At 60.9% G+C, this 18,394-nt stretch overlaps 1 protein-coding gene across 7 annotated transcripts in view; it reads right to left on the bottom strand.

Annotated features, from left to right (window-relative positions):
- NPHP4 (nephrocystin 4) overlaps positions 1–18,394 on the bottom strand; it is a 115,150-nt gene that overhangs the window by 52,994 nt on the left and 43,762 nt on the right. For all 7 annotated transcript variants that reach the window (XM_070079390.1, XM_070079388.1, XM_070079389.1 and 4 more), the window contains 2 exons: positions 15,805–15,987; positions 4,553–4,691 (listed from right to left, as the gene is read on the bottom strand). In XM_070079390.1, the coding sequence (XP_069935491.1) occupies positions 4,553–4,691; positions 15,805–15,987 (322 nt within the window). The remainder of the gene's footprint in view (positions 1–4,552; positions 4,692–15,804; positions 15,988–18,394) is intronic.

The following is an 18,394-nucleotide window of genomic DNA, read 5'->3' as shown; positions in this document are numbered from 1 at the left end:
TCCAGCCCCTGCTCCCCTCTTGCCGAGTGCGCCCATCCTGCTCCGCTCCCTCTCTGTATCCAGCCCGTGCGTCCCTCTTGCCGAGTGCGCCCATCCTGCTCCGCTCCCTCTCTGTATCCTGGCCCGTGCGTCCCTCTTGCCGTGTGTGCCCGTCCTGCTCCGCTCCCTCTCTGTATCCAGCCCGTGCGTCCCTCTTGCCGTGTGTGCCCATCCTGCTCCGCTCCCTCTCTGTATCCTGGCCCGTGCGTCCCTCTTGCCGAGTGCACCCATCCTGCTCCGCTCCCTCTCTGTACCCCTGGCCCCTGCTACCCTCTTGCCGAGTGCGCCCATCCTGCTCCGCTCCCTCTCTGTATCCTGGCCCGTGGGTCCCTCTCACTGTCTATTTCTCGCGGATCTGGGGGAGCTCCCCCGTCGTCTTCCTCTAACCTAATTCTGAAGTTTCTAAAGCTCTGCTGTTGGATCCACCAGGAACCCGTCTGTGAATGCGAGGATGAGGACGGAACTCTGTGCCGCGTGGATGACAGCTCACGGCAGCCCCGCCCTCACTCCCGGGCAGGCGGGGCACTGCTCCTGCACCAAGGAACAAAGGCTGCGGCCGAGCTGGCCCTGCCACGGGGAGGCCCTCCAGCCTTGTGTAAGCCACACGGAGGCTAAAAAAAAAACACCTCAGAGGAGCAGGCAAGTGTGAGTCGAAGCGAGAATGCCATGGGCCGTGAGACAGCTCCTCACCGCCTGGCAGGTCGCAAGGGCAGGGGTAAACCGGAGGAAAGAATGCGCCAGCTCCAGGTGGGTTGGGAACTAAACCTGGGGATCCCAGGAACCCCAAGCAAAACAACACTCAAAGCACAACTCTGGGCGCCAGCGCCGAGCCATGGATAAGGCTGCCGCCGCCACACCGGCATCCCACCGGGGCGCCCTCTCCTGTCCTGGCTGCGCCACTTCTGGTCCTGCTCCCTGCCAATGGCCTGGGAAAGGCAGGGGAGGATGGCCCGAGTGTGGGAGACCGGAGGAGGCTGCTGGCTTCAGCACGGCCCAGCCCTGGCCAACGCAGCCATCTGGGGAGGGAACCGGCGGATACAAGGTCTCTCCCTCTGTAAATCTGACTCTCAACCTTCCGTGGGGTAAACACTACATCACTTCATCAAGGACACCCCCTAGTCGATCTGGACGGGACGGCACCCATGCGCCCTCTCTGCGTGTACTCTGCTTCCGCCCCCACCCCCGTCCCTCCCGCTCCCCCCCCCGGCCCGGAACGCGCCAGCAGCTCACTTGCGGCAGGTGAAGCTCCTGTCGTCTACCTTACACCCACGTGGCTGTAACATTTGAAGCAGCGCTTCTTTAGACTGCTCATCGTAAAAGATACACTGGTAGCTGGTGTGGGTTCAGTAAAAATTTCTTGATTGAAAAAAATAAATAAATAAATCTTTTTAAAAACTATCTTGTTAAAAAAAAAGAAAAAAAGAACAATTCTGGGAAAGTGACGCCGTGGGAAGGCTGGTTTCAAACCTCCTCCAGCCTCCTCAGGAAAAGGCCGGCAACCAGGGAGGCGAAGCCCAGGCCCACGGACGACACCCTCGGCGGGTCCAGCCCAGGGGACGCCCCCGGGGGACCCTGTCAGCTCACAGAGCACCCGGACATGGCGGCTGCTTGTTTGCAGGGCCACAGCCTGTACCGCGATTTAACACTCGAAACAGCCCTTTCAGAGCAGGTGATTAGACCCTCCCTAAGGCTAGCTGTACAAGTCCACTCTCGGGGATTACCTATGCTGCTGCTTCCAGACACGGCCACCCCACCCTTGCAGGAACACGATCGAAACTGCACCACACCGTGTTCCCATTTAGCCGTGAAACCAACGTGCGCCACGATCGCCCGCCCTTCCAGAGCCACGCGGCTCAGGGTCGGCGGTGACCACGCGGGAGTGTGGCAGCCTGTGCCAGAGACGACAGACGCGAGACCCAGGGCAGCCAAAGGGCTGGAAGCAAACTCCCCCCGCTCGGTGCCGGTGACCCGCGCGGCCAGGGCTCAACGCAACCCACAGGGTCCAACAAGACCGACCCTGACAGCAAGTCCAGGCCTACCAGCCGCCACCGCGAGGCATTCCAGTGGACAGAGCAGCACCACCTGAGTACAGGGGCTGTGGTGGACATCCTGCACCCCCCAAGTACAGGGGCTGTGGGGGACATCCTGCACCCCCCGAGTACAGGGCTCTGTGGGGGACATCCTGCACCCCCCCCGAGTACAGGGTCTGTGGGGGACATCCTGCACCCCCCGAGTACAGGGGGCTGTGGGGGACATCCTGCACCCCCCCCCGCCGAGTACAGGGCTCTGTAGGGGACATCCTGCACCCCCCCCCGAGTACAGGGCGCTGTGGGGGACATCCTGCACCCCCCCCCCGAGTACAGGGCTCTGTGGGGGACATCCTGCACCCCCCCCCCGCCGAGTACAGGGGGCTGTGGGGGACATCCTGCACCCCCCGAGTACAGGGGGCTGTGGGGGACATCCTGCACCCCCCCCGAGTACAGGGGCTGTGGGGGACATCCTGCACCCCCCGAGTACAGGGCGCTGTGGGGGACATCCTGCACCCCCCCCTGCCGAGTACAGGGTGCTGTGGGGGACATCCTGCACCCCCCTCGCCGAGTACAGGGCGCTGTGGGGGACATCCTGCACCCCCCTCGCCGAGTACAGGGCGCTGTGGGGGACATCCTGCACCCCCCCCCGCCGAGTACAGGGCGCTGTGGGGGACATCCTGCACCCCCCGAGTACAGGGCGCTGTGGTGACATCCTGCACCCCCCCCCCCGAGTACAGGGGACTGTGGGGGACATCCTGCACCCCCCCCGCCGAGTACAGGGCGCTGTGGGGGACATCCTGCACCCCCCCGTGTACAGGGGGCTGTGGGGGACATCCTGCACCCCCCCCCCCGTGTACAGGGGGCTGTGGTGGACATCCTGCACCCCCCCCCGAGTACAGGGGGCTGTGGGGGACATCCTGCACCCCCCGAGTACAGGGGGCTGTGGTGGACATCCTGCACCCCCCCCCGAGTACAGGGGCTGTGGGGGACATCCTGCACCCCCCGAGTACAGGGGGCTGTGGTGGACAGTCCTGCACCCCCCGAGTACAGGGCGCTGTGGGGGACAGTCCTGCACCCCCCGAGTACAGGGCACTGTAGTGGACAGTCCTGCACCACCCCGTGTACAGGGCGCTGTGGTACACACCCTCCTACACCACCCCGAGTACAGGGCTCTGTGGTACACACCCTCCAGCACCACCCCGTGTACAGGGCGCTGCACGTTGGGGCACCACTCATCTCAGATTACGAATGCACACGTAGGGAACGAAACCCTGAGACCCACCTGGCAGGCACAGAGCTGGGAGCCTGAAAGGCAGAGGGAGAGGCCGTGGGAGGAGCGACGGCGGACAGAGGTGCTCTGCCCCGGGGCCGCCGCTACGTCAGCGCCCCCGTCTGAAACCCGAGCCGCTCCAGCACCCGACACCCCGACACTGTGCGAGCCGATTCCGGAGCACCTCGGGTCACAGGTGCTCAACCTGTGCTAACTTTTGGTGGCCGAATCTTTGGGGGCATCACAGAGAATTCTGCAAGACCGTGAAAATGGAGGTCAGCAGATCAAGTTCTGGACCAACGAACAACACCAGTGCCCTGCACCCAAGGCCAGTCAGTCTCCATACACTGGGCCCTCAGCTCCCAAAGGACATCGCTCTGAGACAGCAGCTCCGGCACCTTCCCACCGGGTCTCGGGCGCCGCAGCCGGGAAGAGGCAGCAGGTCCTCCTGGACACCCAACTCACCGGCAGGAGGAGGGTGGGGGTCCCCCCAGGAACCAGCAGAGAGGAGGGGGTCACGGACCAGGTTCCAGAACTTACTCTCGGCTGGCGAGATCCCCAGAGCCAAGGCCTGGCACTCACTCAGGTGGACTTCCCAAACGCTCCCTCTTCCACCCCCTCTTCCCTGTTGACGGGATCCCCCGTCAGGCCACAGGTCCCCAGCTAAGAGGCCCTGGACACAGGGTGCCAGCGGCAGCAGAAGGCGCGAGACCCACCCGTGCTACAACTCCGTAACCACACACGTGCAGGCCCATCTGTCACTCCTGCTGGCAGCCAGCGAGACACACATTCCCGACCCCAGCGCTCCAAGGGGAGTGGGAGGTGCCTACGGCAACACGCAGAGCACCCTGCAGCCCCACTCTCGGCCAGTCTCTCAGCTCTCGGGCCCCAGGCGTGCAGGACATCCACGGGAAGTCGTACCCCCCAGGTGCCGCCCACAGAGCCACCCGCGGGTGCTGGGTCAGGGAACCGTGGCTGGGTCAGGCACTGGGCCGACTCACGGCTGCAGCACAAGGGCTGACCTGCTGGGCCACGCCACGCCACCAGCCAATGGTACACCTGTTAAGCAAAATCCCAACTGATTCCAAAAAAAGCAGTCTGTGGCAGCTACTCATAATCGTGACGGTTACTATGCTGGACTAAGCATCTCTCCTCGAGAACAGATGGCAGCCACGCTGCAGGCTTGCAAAGTCGGCTCCCTGCGGATACTCACTTGAAGGGGCCGTGGGCGGCCTCCTGGCGGACGGGCGCTCTGCCTTGAGGCCGCCAGCGCACTGCGTGGGCGCGTCCAGGAGTTCTTCAGAGCTCAGTGAGAACTGGAACTGGATGGTTCCCGACTCCACCTGCTTCACCTGCAATCAGAGGGCACAGTGGGGGCCAGTCCTCCAGCACTCCCCGGTCACTCACGGCCGCCCCGACACAATGTGTGTGCGCTCGGAGCAGCAGCGAAGTTTTCTGAACAGAAAACAACGGGCTGTGGCACTGAAGTCCCAGAAAATCCTATCATCGCCGAATAATCCCGGACCCAAGTAGAGATCACAGCCAGTGTATCTCGTCTTGTGCTCCTTAATCAAGCACAGAACGGCTCTGTCTCCGTGCGTGGTTCTACACAGATTCACACGACCAGCACACAGTCAGGATGCGCACCAGCTCCGTCACCTTCAAACACCCCCGGCTTCACCTAACCCAACGACCCTGATGGTGGTCTGCAACGGTGGCTTGGTCTTTGTTTTTAATTTAATTTATTTATTTGAAAGGCAAAGTTACACAGAGGCAGAGAGAGAGAGAGAGAGAGGCCTTCCATCTGCTGCTTCACTCCCCAGTTGGCCGCAATGGCCGGAGCCGGGCTGACCTGATCTGAAGCCAGGAGCCAGGAGCTTCCTCCAAGTCTCCCACGCAGGTGCGAGGGCCCAAGCACTTGGGCCATCTCCCACTGCTTTCCCAGGACAGCAGAGAGCTGGATCGCAAGTGGAGCAGCTGGGTCTCAAACCAGCACCCATCTGAGATGCCAGCACTGCAGGTGGTGGCTTTAGGCGCCAGGCCACAGCGCCAGCCCCAGTGGCTTGGTCTTTGTGAGAATGTCACACGTGGGATCATATCGGACACAACCTGGACGCTGGCTCCCTTCCCTCAACACAACGCGGACGAGATTCATGCAGGCCGCTGCACGCCGAGCCTCGGTCACCCTGCTCACTGCTGAACGGTGTTCTGCCGTGTGGCTGTGCCGTTTCTCACCCCTTCACCCGTCCCAGAGCGTCTGGCTGCGTCCATCTGGGTCTTCAGATTTCTGGGCGAGTTCCCGTTTCTCTAAGAGTAGGCCAGTGGGGCCACATGCCATGTGCATGTCCATTAAAAACTTCTAGGCTCTGATTTATTTCCAAACTCCCCGCTCTGCCCCGTAAGTCTATGTGCAATCCCTTTACCAATAATATTCTACACTGATTAGCGCCGCCTTCCATGAAGTCCTGAATGGTGGAGGGTGACTCCTCCAACTTTGCTGTTCTTTGTTCAAAACTGTTTTCGACTCTAATTCCCTTGACTGTCCACATAAACTTTAGAATCAGCTTGTCTGCGTCTGTTAAAACACCCTGCCGAGATGTCTACTGGATTCACGTTCAATCCATTGATCAACGTTGGGGAGAAGGACGTCTTTACCCTGCTGAGCCTTCCAATACACGCAGATGCGATGCCTCATCATGATTCAGGTCTGTTTCCACACTAAGGTTACCAGCTTTCACAGAGCTGTTGCATTGAGGGGGCTTTTTTTTTTTTTTTTGCATTTTTCTGAGCGCTCACTGCTCGTATGCAGAAACGCAATTCGCCACACGCACCCCGTGTCATCCAGCAACCTCACTGAGTCACCTCCTCACTCTGGAAGTTACTCTGTGGTTCCTGGGGATCGTCTACACAATCATGCTGTCCACACTAAGGGCGGTTTGCTTCCTCCGTGCCGTGTGTGTCTCCCTTGCTGGACCCCACGGCACTGGCCGGAACTTCCAGCGCCGTGTTGACCAGGATCAGGTGCTGAGAGTGGGCATTCTCCCTTGTTCCTGGTCTTGGGGCAGACGCGTCCCGGGATTCTATAATCCTGGGAAGGCTCAAGAAGCTTCCTCATCTCGCTAGCTTGTTCAGAGGTTTTACCAGAAACAGATGCTGAATTTGTGAGCTGCCTTTTCTGTATCAACTGCTATGATCATATGGCTTTACTTCTTTAGGCTGTAACTGAACTGAATCATATAAATTGGTTTTTGAATAGAAAACAGACTTGCGCTCCTGGAACAGGCCCCCATGTGGTTATAATGTATTATTATCTTTGCATAGTGTTGGATTCCACTTGGGCATTTTTCATCTACGTTCGTGAGGGACAAAGCCCCGCAGTTTTGTTTTCCTGCTACTGTCTTTTTCTGGTTTTCCTATCAGAGTAATGCTGGCCTCATTACATGAGTTGGGAATTATTTCCGTATCTTCTATTTTCTGGAAAAGATTCTGAAAATATTCAGCAGTTTGTAAACTGAGTAGGCCCAGATATCTTGTTTTCAAAAGTTTTTCAACCCGTGAATTTGGGGCAGGTGTTGTGACCCAACAAGTGAAGCTACCACCTGTGGCGCCAGCGTCCCACAGCAGAGGGTCAGCAACGCCAGCGTCCCATGGCAGAGGGCCAGCGACACCAGCGTCCCATGGCAGAGGGCCACCGACGCCAGCTTCCCATGGCAGAGGGCCAGTGATGCCAGCCTCCCATGGCAGAGGGCCGGTGACGCCAGCATCCCCCAGCGACGCCAGTATCCCATGGCAGAGGGCCACCGACACCAGCGTCCCATGGCAGAGGGCCAGCATCCCACAGCAGAGGGCCAGTGACGCCAGCGTCCCCCAGCGGCGCCAGTATCCCACGGCAAAGGGCCAACGAAAGTCCCAACTGCTCTGCTTCCGACCCAGCTGCCTGGGGAAGCAGAAGATGACCCAGGCACTCGGGTCCCTGCCACCGGCGTGGGAGACCCAGATGGGGTTCCAGGCTCCTGGCTCCGGCGCAGCTCAATCCTGGCCATTGTAGACATTTGGGGAAAGAACCAGTAGGCTGAAGATCCCTTCCTCTGCCTCTCCCTCCCTCTCTGTCACTCTCCCAAACAAATACATAAATAAATCTCAAAGGAGAACGCTGAATTCGATCTCTCCAATGTCACAGGACCACGCAGGTTGCTTCCTTCACCCTGGGCGACTTCCAGCAGCCAGTGGTCCCTTGGGAGCTCATCCGTTCCATCTGACCCCACGGCACTCCCTGGTGTCCTCGGAACCCCTGCGCTGTCCGCAGCGGTGGCTCTCCCGTTGCCCACGTGAACAGTTGGTCTTCCTTCCTCCTTCTCAGCCTTGCCGGAGTTGACTGACTTCACTGATCTTTCCGAAGACTCAGTTCTCTGTTTCGCTGGCTTCTCTGTTTCCTAAAAAAATGCTTCTGTTTTTGATGCAGAAGATTAGATAACTGATTCAAGATCTTTTTTTCTAAGTTTAATGTTATGCTATAAATATAATATTTATATTTATAAATGTATTTATTTGAGACAGAGACAAATGGATGCAGAGAGACAAACAGAAAGGCTCCCATCTGCTGGTTCCCTCTGCAAATCCCCTAACTGGCCTGGGCTGGCCGAGGCCGAGCCAGGAGCCAGGAGCCCAGTCCAGGCCTCCCTCGGGGTGGGAGGGGTCCACTGAGTCACCACCCTCTGCCCCCACCAGGGCCTGCGTCAGTGGGAAGCTGGAGTCAGGCGCAGGGCATAGACCTGAACCCAAGTACTCTGACATGGGACGTGGGTTTCCCAACGGACAGCCTCTCCCACTAGGCCGCACGGCTGCCCCAACGTCATAAACTTCCGTCAGAGCGGACGTTCACGTATCGCACTCTACTTTGCTCATTTCACAACGTCTCGTTTTCTCCTGAGGCTTCCTCTTTGACTTGTGGATTATTTAGAAACGTTCTAATTTCTGAGTGTTTGGAAACACTTATGTCATCCTCGTTGTTGATTTCTGGTTTAATTCCGTTAGGATCAGAGAACACACCTGGTGTAATTTCTGTTCTTCTGAAGAGGCTGAACTCTCCTGTGACCCAGGCTGACGTCCACCTGGGGGGGGAGGGTGCTGCAGGTGCACTGAGCACTGTCCACGGCTGTCCTACCTGGGGGGCTGCAGGTGCACTGAGCACTGTCCACGGCTGTTCTACCTGGGGGGGGGGGGGCTGCAGGTGCACTGAGCGCTGTCCACGGCTGTCCTACCTGGGGCACTGCAGGTACACTGAGCACTGTCCACGGCTCTTCTACCTGGGGCACTGCAGGTACACTGAGCACTGTCCACGGCTCTTCTACCTGGGGCACTGCAGGTACACTGAGCACTGTCCATGGCTCTTCTACCTGGGGCACTGCAGGTACACTGAGCGCTGTCCACGGCTGTTCTACCTGGGGGGCTGCAGGTACACTGAGCGCTGTCCACGGCTGTCCTACCTGGGGCACTGCAGGTACACTGAGCACTGTCCACGGCTCTTCTACCTGGGGCACTGCAGGTACACTGAGCGCTGTCCACGGCTGTTCTACCTGGGGGGCTGCAGGTACACTGAGCGCTGTCCACGGCTGTCCTACCTGGGGCACTGCAGGTACACTGAGCACTGTCCACGGCTCTTCTACCTGGGGGGCTGCAGGTGCACTGAGCGCTGTCCACGGCTGTCCTACCTGGGGGGCTGCAGGTGCACTGAGCACTGTCCACGGCTGTTCTACATGGGGTGGGGGCACTGCAGGTGCACTGAGCACTGTCCACAGTTGCAGGCACAGAGTTCTCTCTACACACATCACACAGATCCAGTCGGCTGATGACGCTGTCCACTCTTCTATGGCCTGGTGACTTCCCACCTGCCTGGTCCACCGTGCACACGGTGAGGAGAGCCGGGGTCTCCGGCCGCACAGTGGACCCACTTCCCTTCCGGCTCCTCCGGTTTTGCTCCCTGGGCTGGAGCCCTGCGGTCGACGCAGCTGCGTCTGGGGCGTCGTCTGTCGTCTTCCAGCACTGAGCCCTCCAACCACGCCCCGTCTCTCTGAGCTCCCGCAGGCCGCCTCGGCTCTGAAGTCCACCTTGTCTGTCGCTAACACGGGCGCTCCGGGTGTCCCCACGTCGGTGTCCCCACGGCCTGCCGTCCTCTGAGCCTGTGTCGCTGCTGGACGCGCACTCCTTAGACAGCCTGGAGCTCTCCGTCCCTGATCAGTCCTGCCAACCACTCCCTCTGGGCGCCACGGCCGGTGTGTCTGGAGTCAGGACGGCCACGTCAGTACTGCTTCTTCCGCTGGCTTTTTCTGTACCTGCTTCCCAAACCTCCTTCTGAATTATTATTTTGCCTGCTTTTGAGTTATTCCGTTTTATCCGTCTAGTGGGTTTTTGGCTCTCTCTTTGCGACTTATTTTTAGTGACTGCTATTATGGCTCAAGGTACCTGTGCATCTACCCAGAATGCGTATTAACTCTTCCTGTGGAACACGAAGACCCTCACCCGCAGCCCTCCTACCCCTCCTTCCTCGCTGCCACCTCCCCTGCGCTCACAGAGACCCTCACCCGCAGCCCTCCTTCCTCGCTGTCACCTCCCCTGCACTCATAGAGACCCTCACCCGCAGCCCTCCTCACCCCTCCTTCCTCGCTGTCTCCCCTGCACTCACAGAGACCCTCACCCGCAGCCCTCCTCACCCCTCCCTCGCTGCCACCTCCCCTGCACTCACAGAGACCCTCACCCCCAGCCCTTCTCACCCCTCCTTCCTCGCTGCCACCTCCCCTGCACTCATAGAGACCCTCACCCGCAGCCCTCCTCACCCCTCCTTCCTCGCTGCCACCCCCCGCACTCACAGAGACCCTCACCCGCAGTCCTTATCACCCCTCCTTCCTCGCTGCCGTCTCCCCTGCACTCACAAGGACCCTCACCCGCAGCCCTCCTCACCCCCTTCCTCGCTGCCACCTCCCCTGCACTCACAAGGACCCTCACCCCCAGCCCTCCTTCCTCGTTGCTGCCCCCCCTGCACTCACAGAGACCCTAACCCCAGCCCTCCTCACCCCTCCTTCCTCGCTGCCGCCTCACCTGCACTCACAGAGACCCTCACCCCAGCCCTCCTCACCCCTCCTTCCTCGCTGCCACCCCCCCGCACTCACAGAGACCCTCACCCGCAGTCCTTATCACCCCTCCTTCCTCGCTGCCACCCCCCCTGCACTCACAGAGACCCTCACCCGCAGTCCTTCTCACCCCTCCTTCCTCGCTGCCACCTCCCCTGCACTCAGAGACCCTCACCCTCAGCCCTCCTCACCCCTCCTTCCTCGCTGCTACCTCCCCTGCACTCAGAGACCCTCACCCCCAGCCCTCCTCACCCCTCCTTCCTCGCTGCCATCTCCCCTGCACTCAGAGACCCTCACCCCCAGCCCTCCTCACCCCTCCTTCCTCGCTGCCACCCCCCCGCACTCACAGAGACCCTCACCCCAGCCCTCCTCACCCCTCCTTCCTCGCTGCCACCTCCCCTGCACTCAGAGACCCTCACCCCAGCCCTCCTCACCCCTCCTTCCTTGCTGCCACCTTCCCTGCACTCACAGAGACTCTCACCCGCAGCCCTCCTTCCTCGCTGCCACCTCCCCTGCACTCAGAGACCCTCACCACAGCCCTCCTCACCCCTCCTTCCTCGCTGCCGTCTCCCCCGCACTCAGAGACCCTCACCCCCAGCCCTCCTCACCCCTCCTTCCTCGCTGCCGCCTCCCCTGCACTCACAGAGACCCTCACCCCCAGCCCTCCTCACCCCTCCTTCCTTGCTGCCACCTCCCCTGCACTCACAGACTCTCACCCGCAGCCCTCCTTCCTCGCTGCCACCTCCCCTGCATTCACAGAGACCCTCACCCGCAGCCCTCCTCACCTCTCCTTCCTAGCTGCCGCCCCCCCTGCACTCACAGAGACCCTCACCACAGCCCTCCTCACCCCTTCTTCCTCGCTGTCACCTCCCCTGCACTCACAGAGACCCTCACCCGCAGCCCTCCTCACCTCTCCTTCCTCGCTGCCGCCCCCCTGCACTCACCAAGGCTGGAACTCTCTCGTCATTGGGGTCGCCCTGCCGCCTCGGCCACCCCACGTGAAGAACTCAGAGGGGACGCTCCGCCGTGTCCCCTCTGTGGTCTCCCACCGCTGGAGCTCCAGACCCCTGCCGGGCACCATGTCCCCTCTGTCTGGGGAATTCCTTCACTTACTCTCAGAAAACGTCGCGGGGCCAGCACTGTGGTCGTGGTGCAGCCACCGCCTGCCACCTGGGCATCTCGTGTGTGAGCCAGCCCCGCCCTGGCTGCCCCACTTCCCCTCCAGCTCCCTGCTGACGGCCTGGGAAGGCAGTGGGACGGCCCCCGTGCTGGGGACCCTGCAGCCATGTGGGCCGCCTGGAGGAAGCTCCTGGCTTCCAACAGGCCCAGCCCCGGCTGTTGTGGCCATTTGGGGAATGAACCAGCAGATGGAAGACCTCAATCTCTCTCTCTCCCTCCTTCTCTCTGTAACTCTGCCTTTTAAATAAATATTTAAACAAAAAAAAAAAAAAAGAAGAAGAAGAAAGGGAAATGCCTGCCATCAGTGAATTCTCTTGGCTCCAGCTCGCAGGAGACTGCCGCTACGTCAGCTTCGTCTCTGTGTGGCTTCCGCTGGACACAGAATTCCGGCTTCCGTTAGCACTTTCCACAAATGCTGCTCCACCCTCCTGCGGCCTCCACGGTCTCTGAGCGAGGAATCCACAGCCCCTCAGCCTCCGTTTTGCAGGAGCCGGCGCTGTGGTTCCTGGTTCCTGGCTTCAGCCCCGCCTGTGGCAGCCTCTGGGGGGTGACCTTGCTCCTCCCCCGACACCGCGTCTCCTCTCTGTGCCACTGCCTTCCACACGCATACATCTTTTTAGGATCTTACTATTTCTCTCCAGCAATGCATCATTTTCTACGGCTGTTTCAAGGTACTGAGTTTCCGGCAGTTTGCTGCCGGCGTCACTGGGCGTGGACTCTGCCCTTATTTCTGTGTCCACTGACTGGAGGTGAAGGTCTGCCTTTCGACCAATCAGGAAAACTTTCAGCCACTATTTGTCGTCTTCTCCCTCATGCGTTCCTTGTCCTCCACGGGGACCCGGCTGGCGCGGGCGCTGGTGCTGCCCGAGCTCAGCCTGAGCCCCTGTGCGCTGACCCGCAACCCCGCTGCTCTCCGCCGTCAGCTGCGTGAACTCTGCTTGGTCCTCAGCTTCGCTGGCTCGTGTCTCACCTCCACTCTGCTATGGAGACCGTCTGGCGAATGCCCTAACTTGGTCATCTGGTTTTTCAGGTTAAAATGCGCGTCTCGGGGGGCGGCACTGGCACAGGGGTAGCACTCTGCCTGAGATGCCAGCACCACGGCCGGGTGCCGGAGTTCAGGCCCCAGCTCGGGTCCCGACCGCAGCTCCCTGCTCACGAGCACTAGGGAGGAAAGCAGCGGGCAGTCGGTCCCTGCCACCCACACGGGAGATCGGAGGGGCCCCTGGCTCCCAGCTTTGGCCTGGCCCACAATGGGGAATGGGCCACAGGTGGGGGGCTCCCCTCCCTGGCGTGCTAGGCCCACACTGGGGAGGGAGCCACAGATGGGGGTCTGCTCCCCTCCCTGGCGTGCTAGCTCTCATCCTTTCTGGCTCATACTTACACACAAATCAATAAAATATTTAAATTAAAAACTTTCAGATTTCCACGTGATTCTTAGGTACATCTCCTGTCTCCACCAAGACTTTCTCTCCCCCTTGCCCTGCTCGCCAGAGCCCCTGAGGACGGCAGCTTCAGGCCCCGAGTGGGAACCGCAGCACCTGCGCAGTCAGCGCCGGCCCTGCTAAGGGCCCAAGCCCCTTGCCTGCTGATTTCAGACATAGCACAGCGTTCGAATGTCACATGAGGGGCCTGAGTCCCACTTAGACCCACACAGAGCACCTGCTGTGTGCAGCCGGCCCCCGCCGGCCCCCGTCGGCCCCCGCCAGCCCCCGCCGGCCCCCGCCAGCCCCCGCCGGCCCCCTCCGGCCCCCCCCCCAGCTCCCCTCCAGCCTCGCTGGCCCGACAGGCTGTGTCTCCAGGGCCTGGGCAGGGCTCTTCAGGGCTCTCCTGGGCGCCACCCAGTGGGCACCTCCGGGACTACCCCAACACGGGCATTCAGATCTACACCCTGTGGCCTGGGGGTGAGCCCAGGGCTTGTAAACAACTTTCCAGCGCTGAGTCCCAGGCTCCTCCCTCCGGGTCCCACCCACCCCCACCCCGGTCCTGCCCGGTTCTCTGTGCCGCCCACCGCAGGCCGCAGGCCTCAGCCTTCACCGCGGGGAGTGGGCACAGGACGCCCACAGTGCATCAGCCGGCAAAGAGCAGCAGGAACTAGAAAACAAGGCAAATTCCAGACACCACAGCTGAGACTTGAAAGTCGCTGCCTCTGGAGACAGAAATCCTTTTTAAAAAGAACAATTATATCGCTTCTCGGCCTTTTGGCTAAGATCAAGTGTGAAGAACAATTATTCACTCAAGGGGGAAAAGAAGGAAGTGCTTAAGAAAGAAGGCATAATCAAAATATGTGACTTCGTTTCACAGAAAGCAACAGGGAAATAACTACAACACAAACACTAAGATCTACCTGGGTCAGGGCACTGCGCTGCGGCGTAGCGGGTAAAGGTGCCACCTACAGCACCGGCATCTCACATGGGCACCGGTTCAAGTCCCGGCTGCTCCACTTCCAATCCAGCTCTCTGCTGTGGCCTGGGAAAGCAGTGGAAGATGGTCCAAGTCCTTGGGCCCCTGCACCCACGTGGGAGACCTGGAAGAAGCTCCTGGCTCCTGGCTTCAGATCAGCCCAGCTCCGGCCATTGCTGATCCATCTGGGGAGTGAACCAGCGAATGGAGGATCTCTGACTCTCTGCCTCTGCTTCTCTGTAACGCTGCCTTTCAAATAAATAAATCAATCTTAAATAAATAAATAAAGTCACCCTGGTCAAAAATGAAGGGGTAGTTACATTTTTCTTTGATTTGCGTCTGCCAGTCTTCCCGCTCAACTTTAAGTTCCAGGGACCAGGGGAATTCTTAGTATAAAGGAGGAACTCGGCAAGAACCGCTGGGTGAATGAACGGGATACAGACCTAACTGGTTTGGGGCAGACGAGGGCACGCCTAGGTTCCCAACAGGCCTGACGTGCTGGGCGCTAGAACCATTGCAGAAAACACACCCGACAAGCAGAGGAGCAGTGCCTGTTTGGTGCAGGACAGCAGGTCAAGTTCATGGCCGGTTTAGTTAATTATGTGTACTTAGCGCATGGCCCTCCACCAGGGGCGATTCTGCTCCTTTGAGAGACGGCCGACAACGTCTGCAGACAGCTGGGGCTACAGGAGTGAGGGGGAGGGGGTGTCTGCGTGTGGTGCTGGCACCACTAGCTGGAAAGTCAATGAAGATTTATTTATAGCAATACAGACCCCAGGGGAGGGAGGAGGAGAAAGAGAACGGTAATGGCTCCGGAGAGGGACGGCAGTTTTGTGACAAGGGCTCCAACCAGACCTTGTGGGAATGCAGCAAGACACGGTCCGGTAATGAGAGGCGTTTCTCGTGACAGGAAAAGCTGCACAATCAGCCGCTCCCTCACTCGGGTCCCCAAAGCATCATCCAAACCGTAAGTAACAACCATTCGTCGCTGGAGTCAGCACAGAAGCCACACGCGGAAACAGCAGGTGCGGTCGGCACAGTCCCCAAAAGGCTCCCGCGCGCACCGTGAAACAGGCAGCCGGAAACCCCGCGGCCAGGCCACAGTGGACGGCCCTGCAAGGCCGGGGTGAGCGCCCGCCCTCTCTCTCTCTCTCTCTCACACACACACACAAGCTACACTCTCTCTCACACACACTCTCACACACACACACACACACACACACCTGCTCCACATTCTGTGCTTTCCATACTCACACACACACATACACCCCTGCTCCACGTTCCGTGCCTTCCATACTGCGGCTCAGAGACGCTCTCGTCTTACAATCACCTGGTAACCCCGAGGCCATCTGCTCCCCGGCTCGGTACTCAGCAGAGAGCAAGGCGGAAAGAGTGATGAAGCACAGGGGCCACCGAGCTGGCAGCCAGACCGCCAGGCGCCCGCCTTCCTAGGAAACCAGCGGCAGACCCACCGAGGCCCAGCCTGCACAGTCGCCGAGCGGGCAACAGGACCCTCACGGTCTAGCCCATCACCTCCAGAGACCCCCGGGTGGGCACGGCTGCCACAGACCTCACTGACGTCACACTGACCGTGAGCAGACACTCGTGTGTGCCCCGGCCAGGGCGTCCCCACGACGAGAAATAGCCCTCTTCACCAGACGTCTGCACGCGTGCCTGCCGCCTTCTGCTCCTGAAGACGCACGAACCCGCGGGGAGCGCGCCGGGGAGACCCACACGGGCAACGCGCGCGGCCACTTACCTCTTCAGAGCTCATGCTGGCCGAGGGGACCTTATAGACCAGACAGTGGGAGGGGTTGGGTCGGATGCCGCCGTGCAGAGGCAGGGTCACCCGCCCGGCCCCGGCCTCCCGCGGGGGGCTCCAGACAGCCCAGCGGACCATGTGCATGCAGGCCAGGCTGGACAAGGAGGTCACTGAAGCCGCCTGGAAGTCAAACAAAGCACAGTGGCGTCTGTTTCCACAATGCCGGGGGGAGGGGGAGGGGGAGGGGAGGGAGGGGGGAGGGAGGGGAGGGAGGGGAGGGGAGGGGGAGGGGGAGGGGAGGGGGAGGGAGGGGAGGGAGGGAAGGGGAGGGGGAGGGGGAGGGGAGGGGGAGGGAGGGGAGAGGGTGGGGGGCAGCCGGGCGGGATGGGCGGGGCGGGGGGTGCCACCCAGACCGGGGTTGAGGTGACAGCACTGTCACGCCTAACACTGGACACAGCCCAGGGGCTGAAGGAGAGAGCGGAAGGAGGCAGGAGGAGTCCACAGCACCCCTGGGCCTATGCGCTCCCTCTGGGACCCCCCCACCTCACCAGGACCTCCCTCCCACCACACATGGCCCCTCTTCTGGCCCAAGGCAGCGACGGCATCCCCCCCTGACCCACAAGGATCTCTCTGCGGGTCCGTGCAGCCCCCATGCTGTGCCACCGTCCCCTCAAGCCCACCAGGAAAGCATCGAGGACGGCACCCGGGGTACACTGGGTCCAGCACCCGGGGTACACTGGGTCCAGCACCCTGGGTACACTGGGTCCAGCACCCCGGGTACACAGGGTCCAGCACCCCGGGTACACTGGGTCCAGCACCCTGGGTACACAGGGTCCAGCACCCGGGGTACACTGGGTCCAGCACCCAGGTACACTGGGTCCAGCACCCTGGGTACACAGGGTCCAGCACCCGGGGTACACTGGGTCCAGCACCCAGGTACACTGGGTCCAGCACCCGGGGTACACTGGGTCCAGCACCCGGGGTACACTGGGTCCAGCACCCGGGGTACACTGGGTCCAGCACCCAGGTACACTGGGCCCAGCACCCGGGGTACACTGGGTCCAGCACCAGGGGTACACTGGGTCCAGCACCCGGGGTACACTGGGTCCAGCACCCAGGTACACTGGGTCCAGCACCCGGGGTACACTGGGTCCAGCACCTGGGGTACACTGGGTCCAGCACCTGGGGTACACTGGGTCCAGGGCTCGCATGTTCTTCAGCCTAACATGCGCCTTCACGTGGCACTGGGAGGTCACCCGGCCAGATGTCACCTCCGCACGTCCAATGTGGGGACACGGACGCTCGGAACCCCGGTCCAGCAGCCGCACTCAAACAAAGTCCCTGTCACAAACACAGACCCAAGCAGTTTCCACCTCCTTGCCCGTGTTCACAAGAAGTGGGAAGCAAGCTCGGCTCCGGTCCTTGCCGGCCACTGAACCCCGTGCTGCCGGCCAGCGAGGCCTGAGCTGTGCCCCCCAGGCGCACCTCTGAGGGCCGGCTCTGAAATGACGCCCTGCGAAAACAGCTGAGAGAGGTCTGCCATCCACTGGTTCGCTCTCCAAACAGCCACGACGGCCGGAGCCAGGCTGATCCGAAGCCAGGAGCCAGGAGCTTCTTCCAGGTCTCCCATTGGGTGCAGGGGCCCAGGACTTGGGCCATCCTCCACTGTTTTCCCAGGCCATAGCTGAGAACTGGATCGGAAGAGGAGCAGCTGGGACTTGAACTGGCGCTTCTATGGGATGCCGACGCCACAGGCAGTGGCTTAGCCCACTATGCCACGGCATCGGCCCTCCATTGACTTTTTGAAGACCCCTCGCATGCAGGGATGTCAAAATGTTTTGGCACCAAAATGAACTTACCAGGGCAAGTTTTGTGGTACAACGACTTAGGCTGCCCCTTGGGACGGGTGCATCCCCTGTCAGAAAACCAGCTCAAGCCCCAGCTCGTCCGCTTCCAAACCAGCTTCCTGCTAACGCACACCCTGGGAGGCAGCAGGTGATGGCCCAAGTGCTGGGTCCCTGCCACCTGCGTGGGAGGCCCGGCCACTGCAGCCGTTTGGGGAGTCAACGTGCACACCAAAGTCCCCCCCCCCCCGCCCCGCCTACTCCTACTCCTGACTCCTGCTCTCACTCTCTTTCCAGTAATGAAAATACACAAACATTTTAAAAAATCAGTGAACACACTTATCTTCCAACTCCATTTTCCTCGAACTTCAGCACCCTGGTATGCGCACCACTGGGAAGGCTGAAGCTCGTTCAGAGGCTCACAGGGTCACCCCGGGAGCCCAGGGAGAGGCCCTTCCGCTCCGGGAGCCTGAGAGCCCCGGGAAGCAGCACGCCGGCCTGAGCAGCTCCACCCCCAGCACTGTCTTCCTGAGCAACGCAGACCCCTCAGCGTGAGCGAGGCGGGGGGGCTCCTCCCCGGCCCTGGCAGCAGCCTGTGGCTCCCTGGCACTGAGGAGGGAACCAAGGGCACCCTAGACCAACCTCCTTCCCACTGCCCAGGCGGCCATCACAACTATGGCGGTGACCACAGTGGTGGGGACGGAGCCCGGGAGGGAGGCCCAGGCCCTGCCTGGAACAGGTGG

The sequence above is a fragment of the Oryctolagus cuniculus genome, chromosome 7 (genome assembly GCF_964237555.1).
Source record: "Oryctolagus cuniculus chromosome 7, mOryCun1.1, whole genome shotgun sequence".
NCBI lineage: Eukaryota > Metazoa > Chordata > Mammalia > Lagomorpha > Leporidae > Oryctolagus > Oryctolagus cuniculus.
Note: the sequence above shows the minus strand (reverse complement) of the source record. Positions and strands in the feature narration are given on the sequence as shown.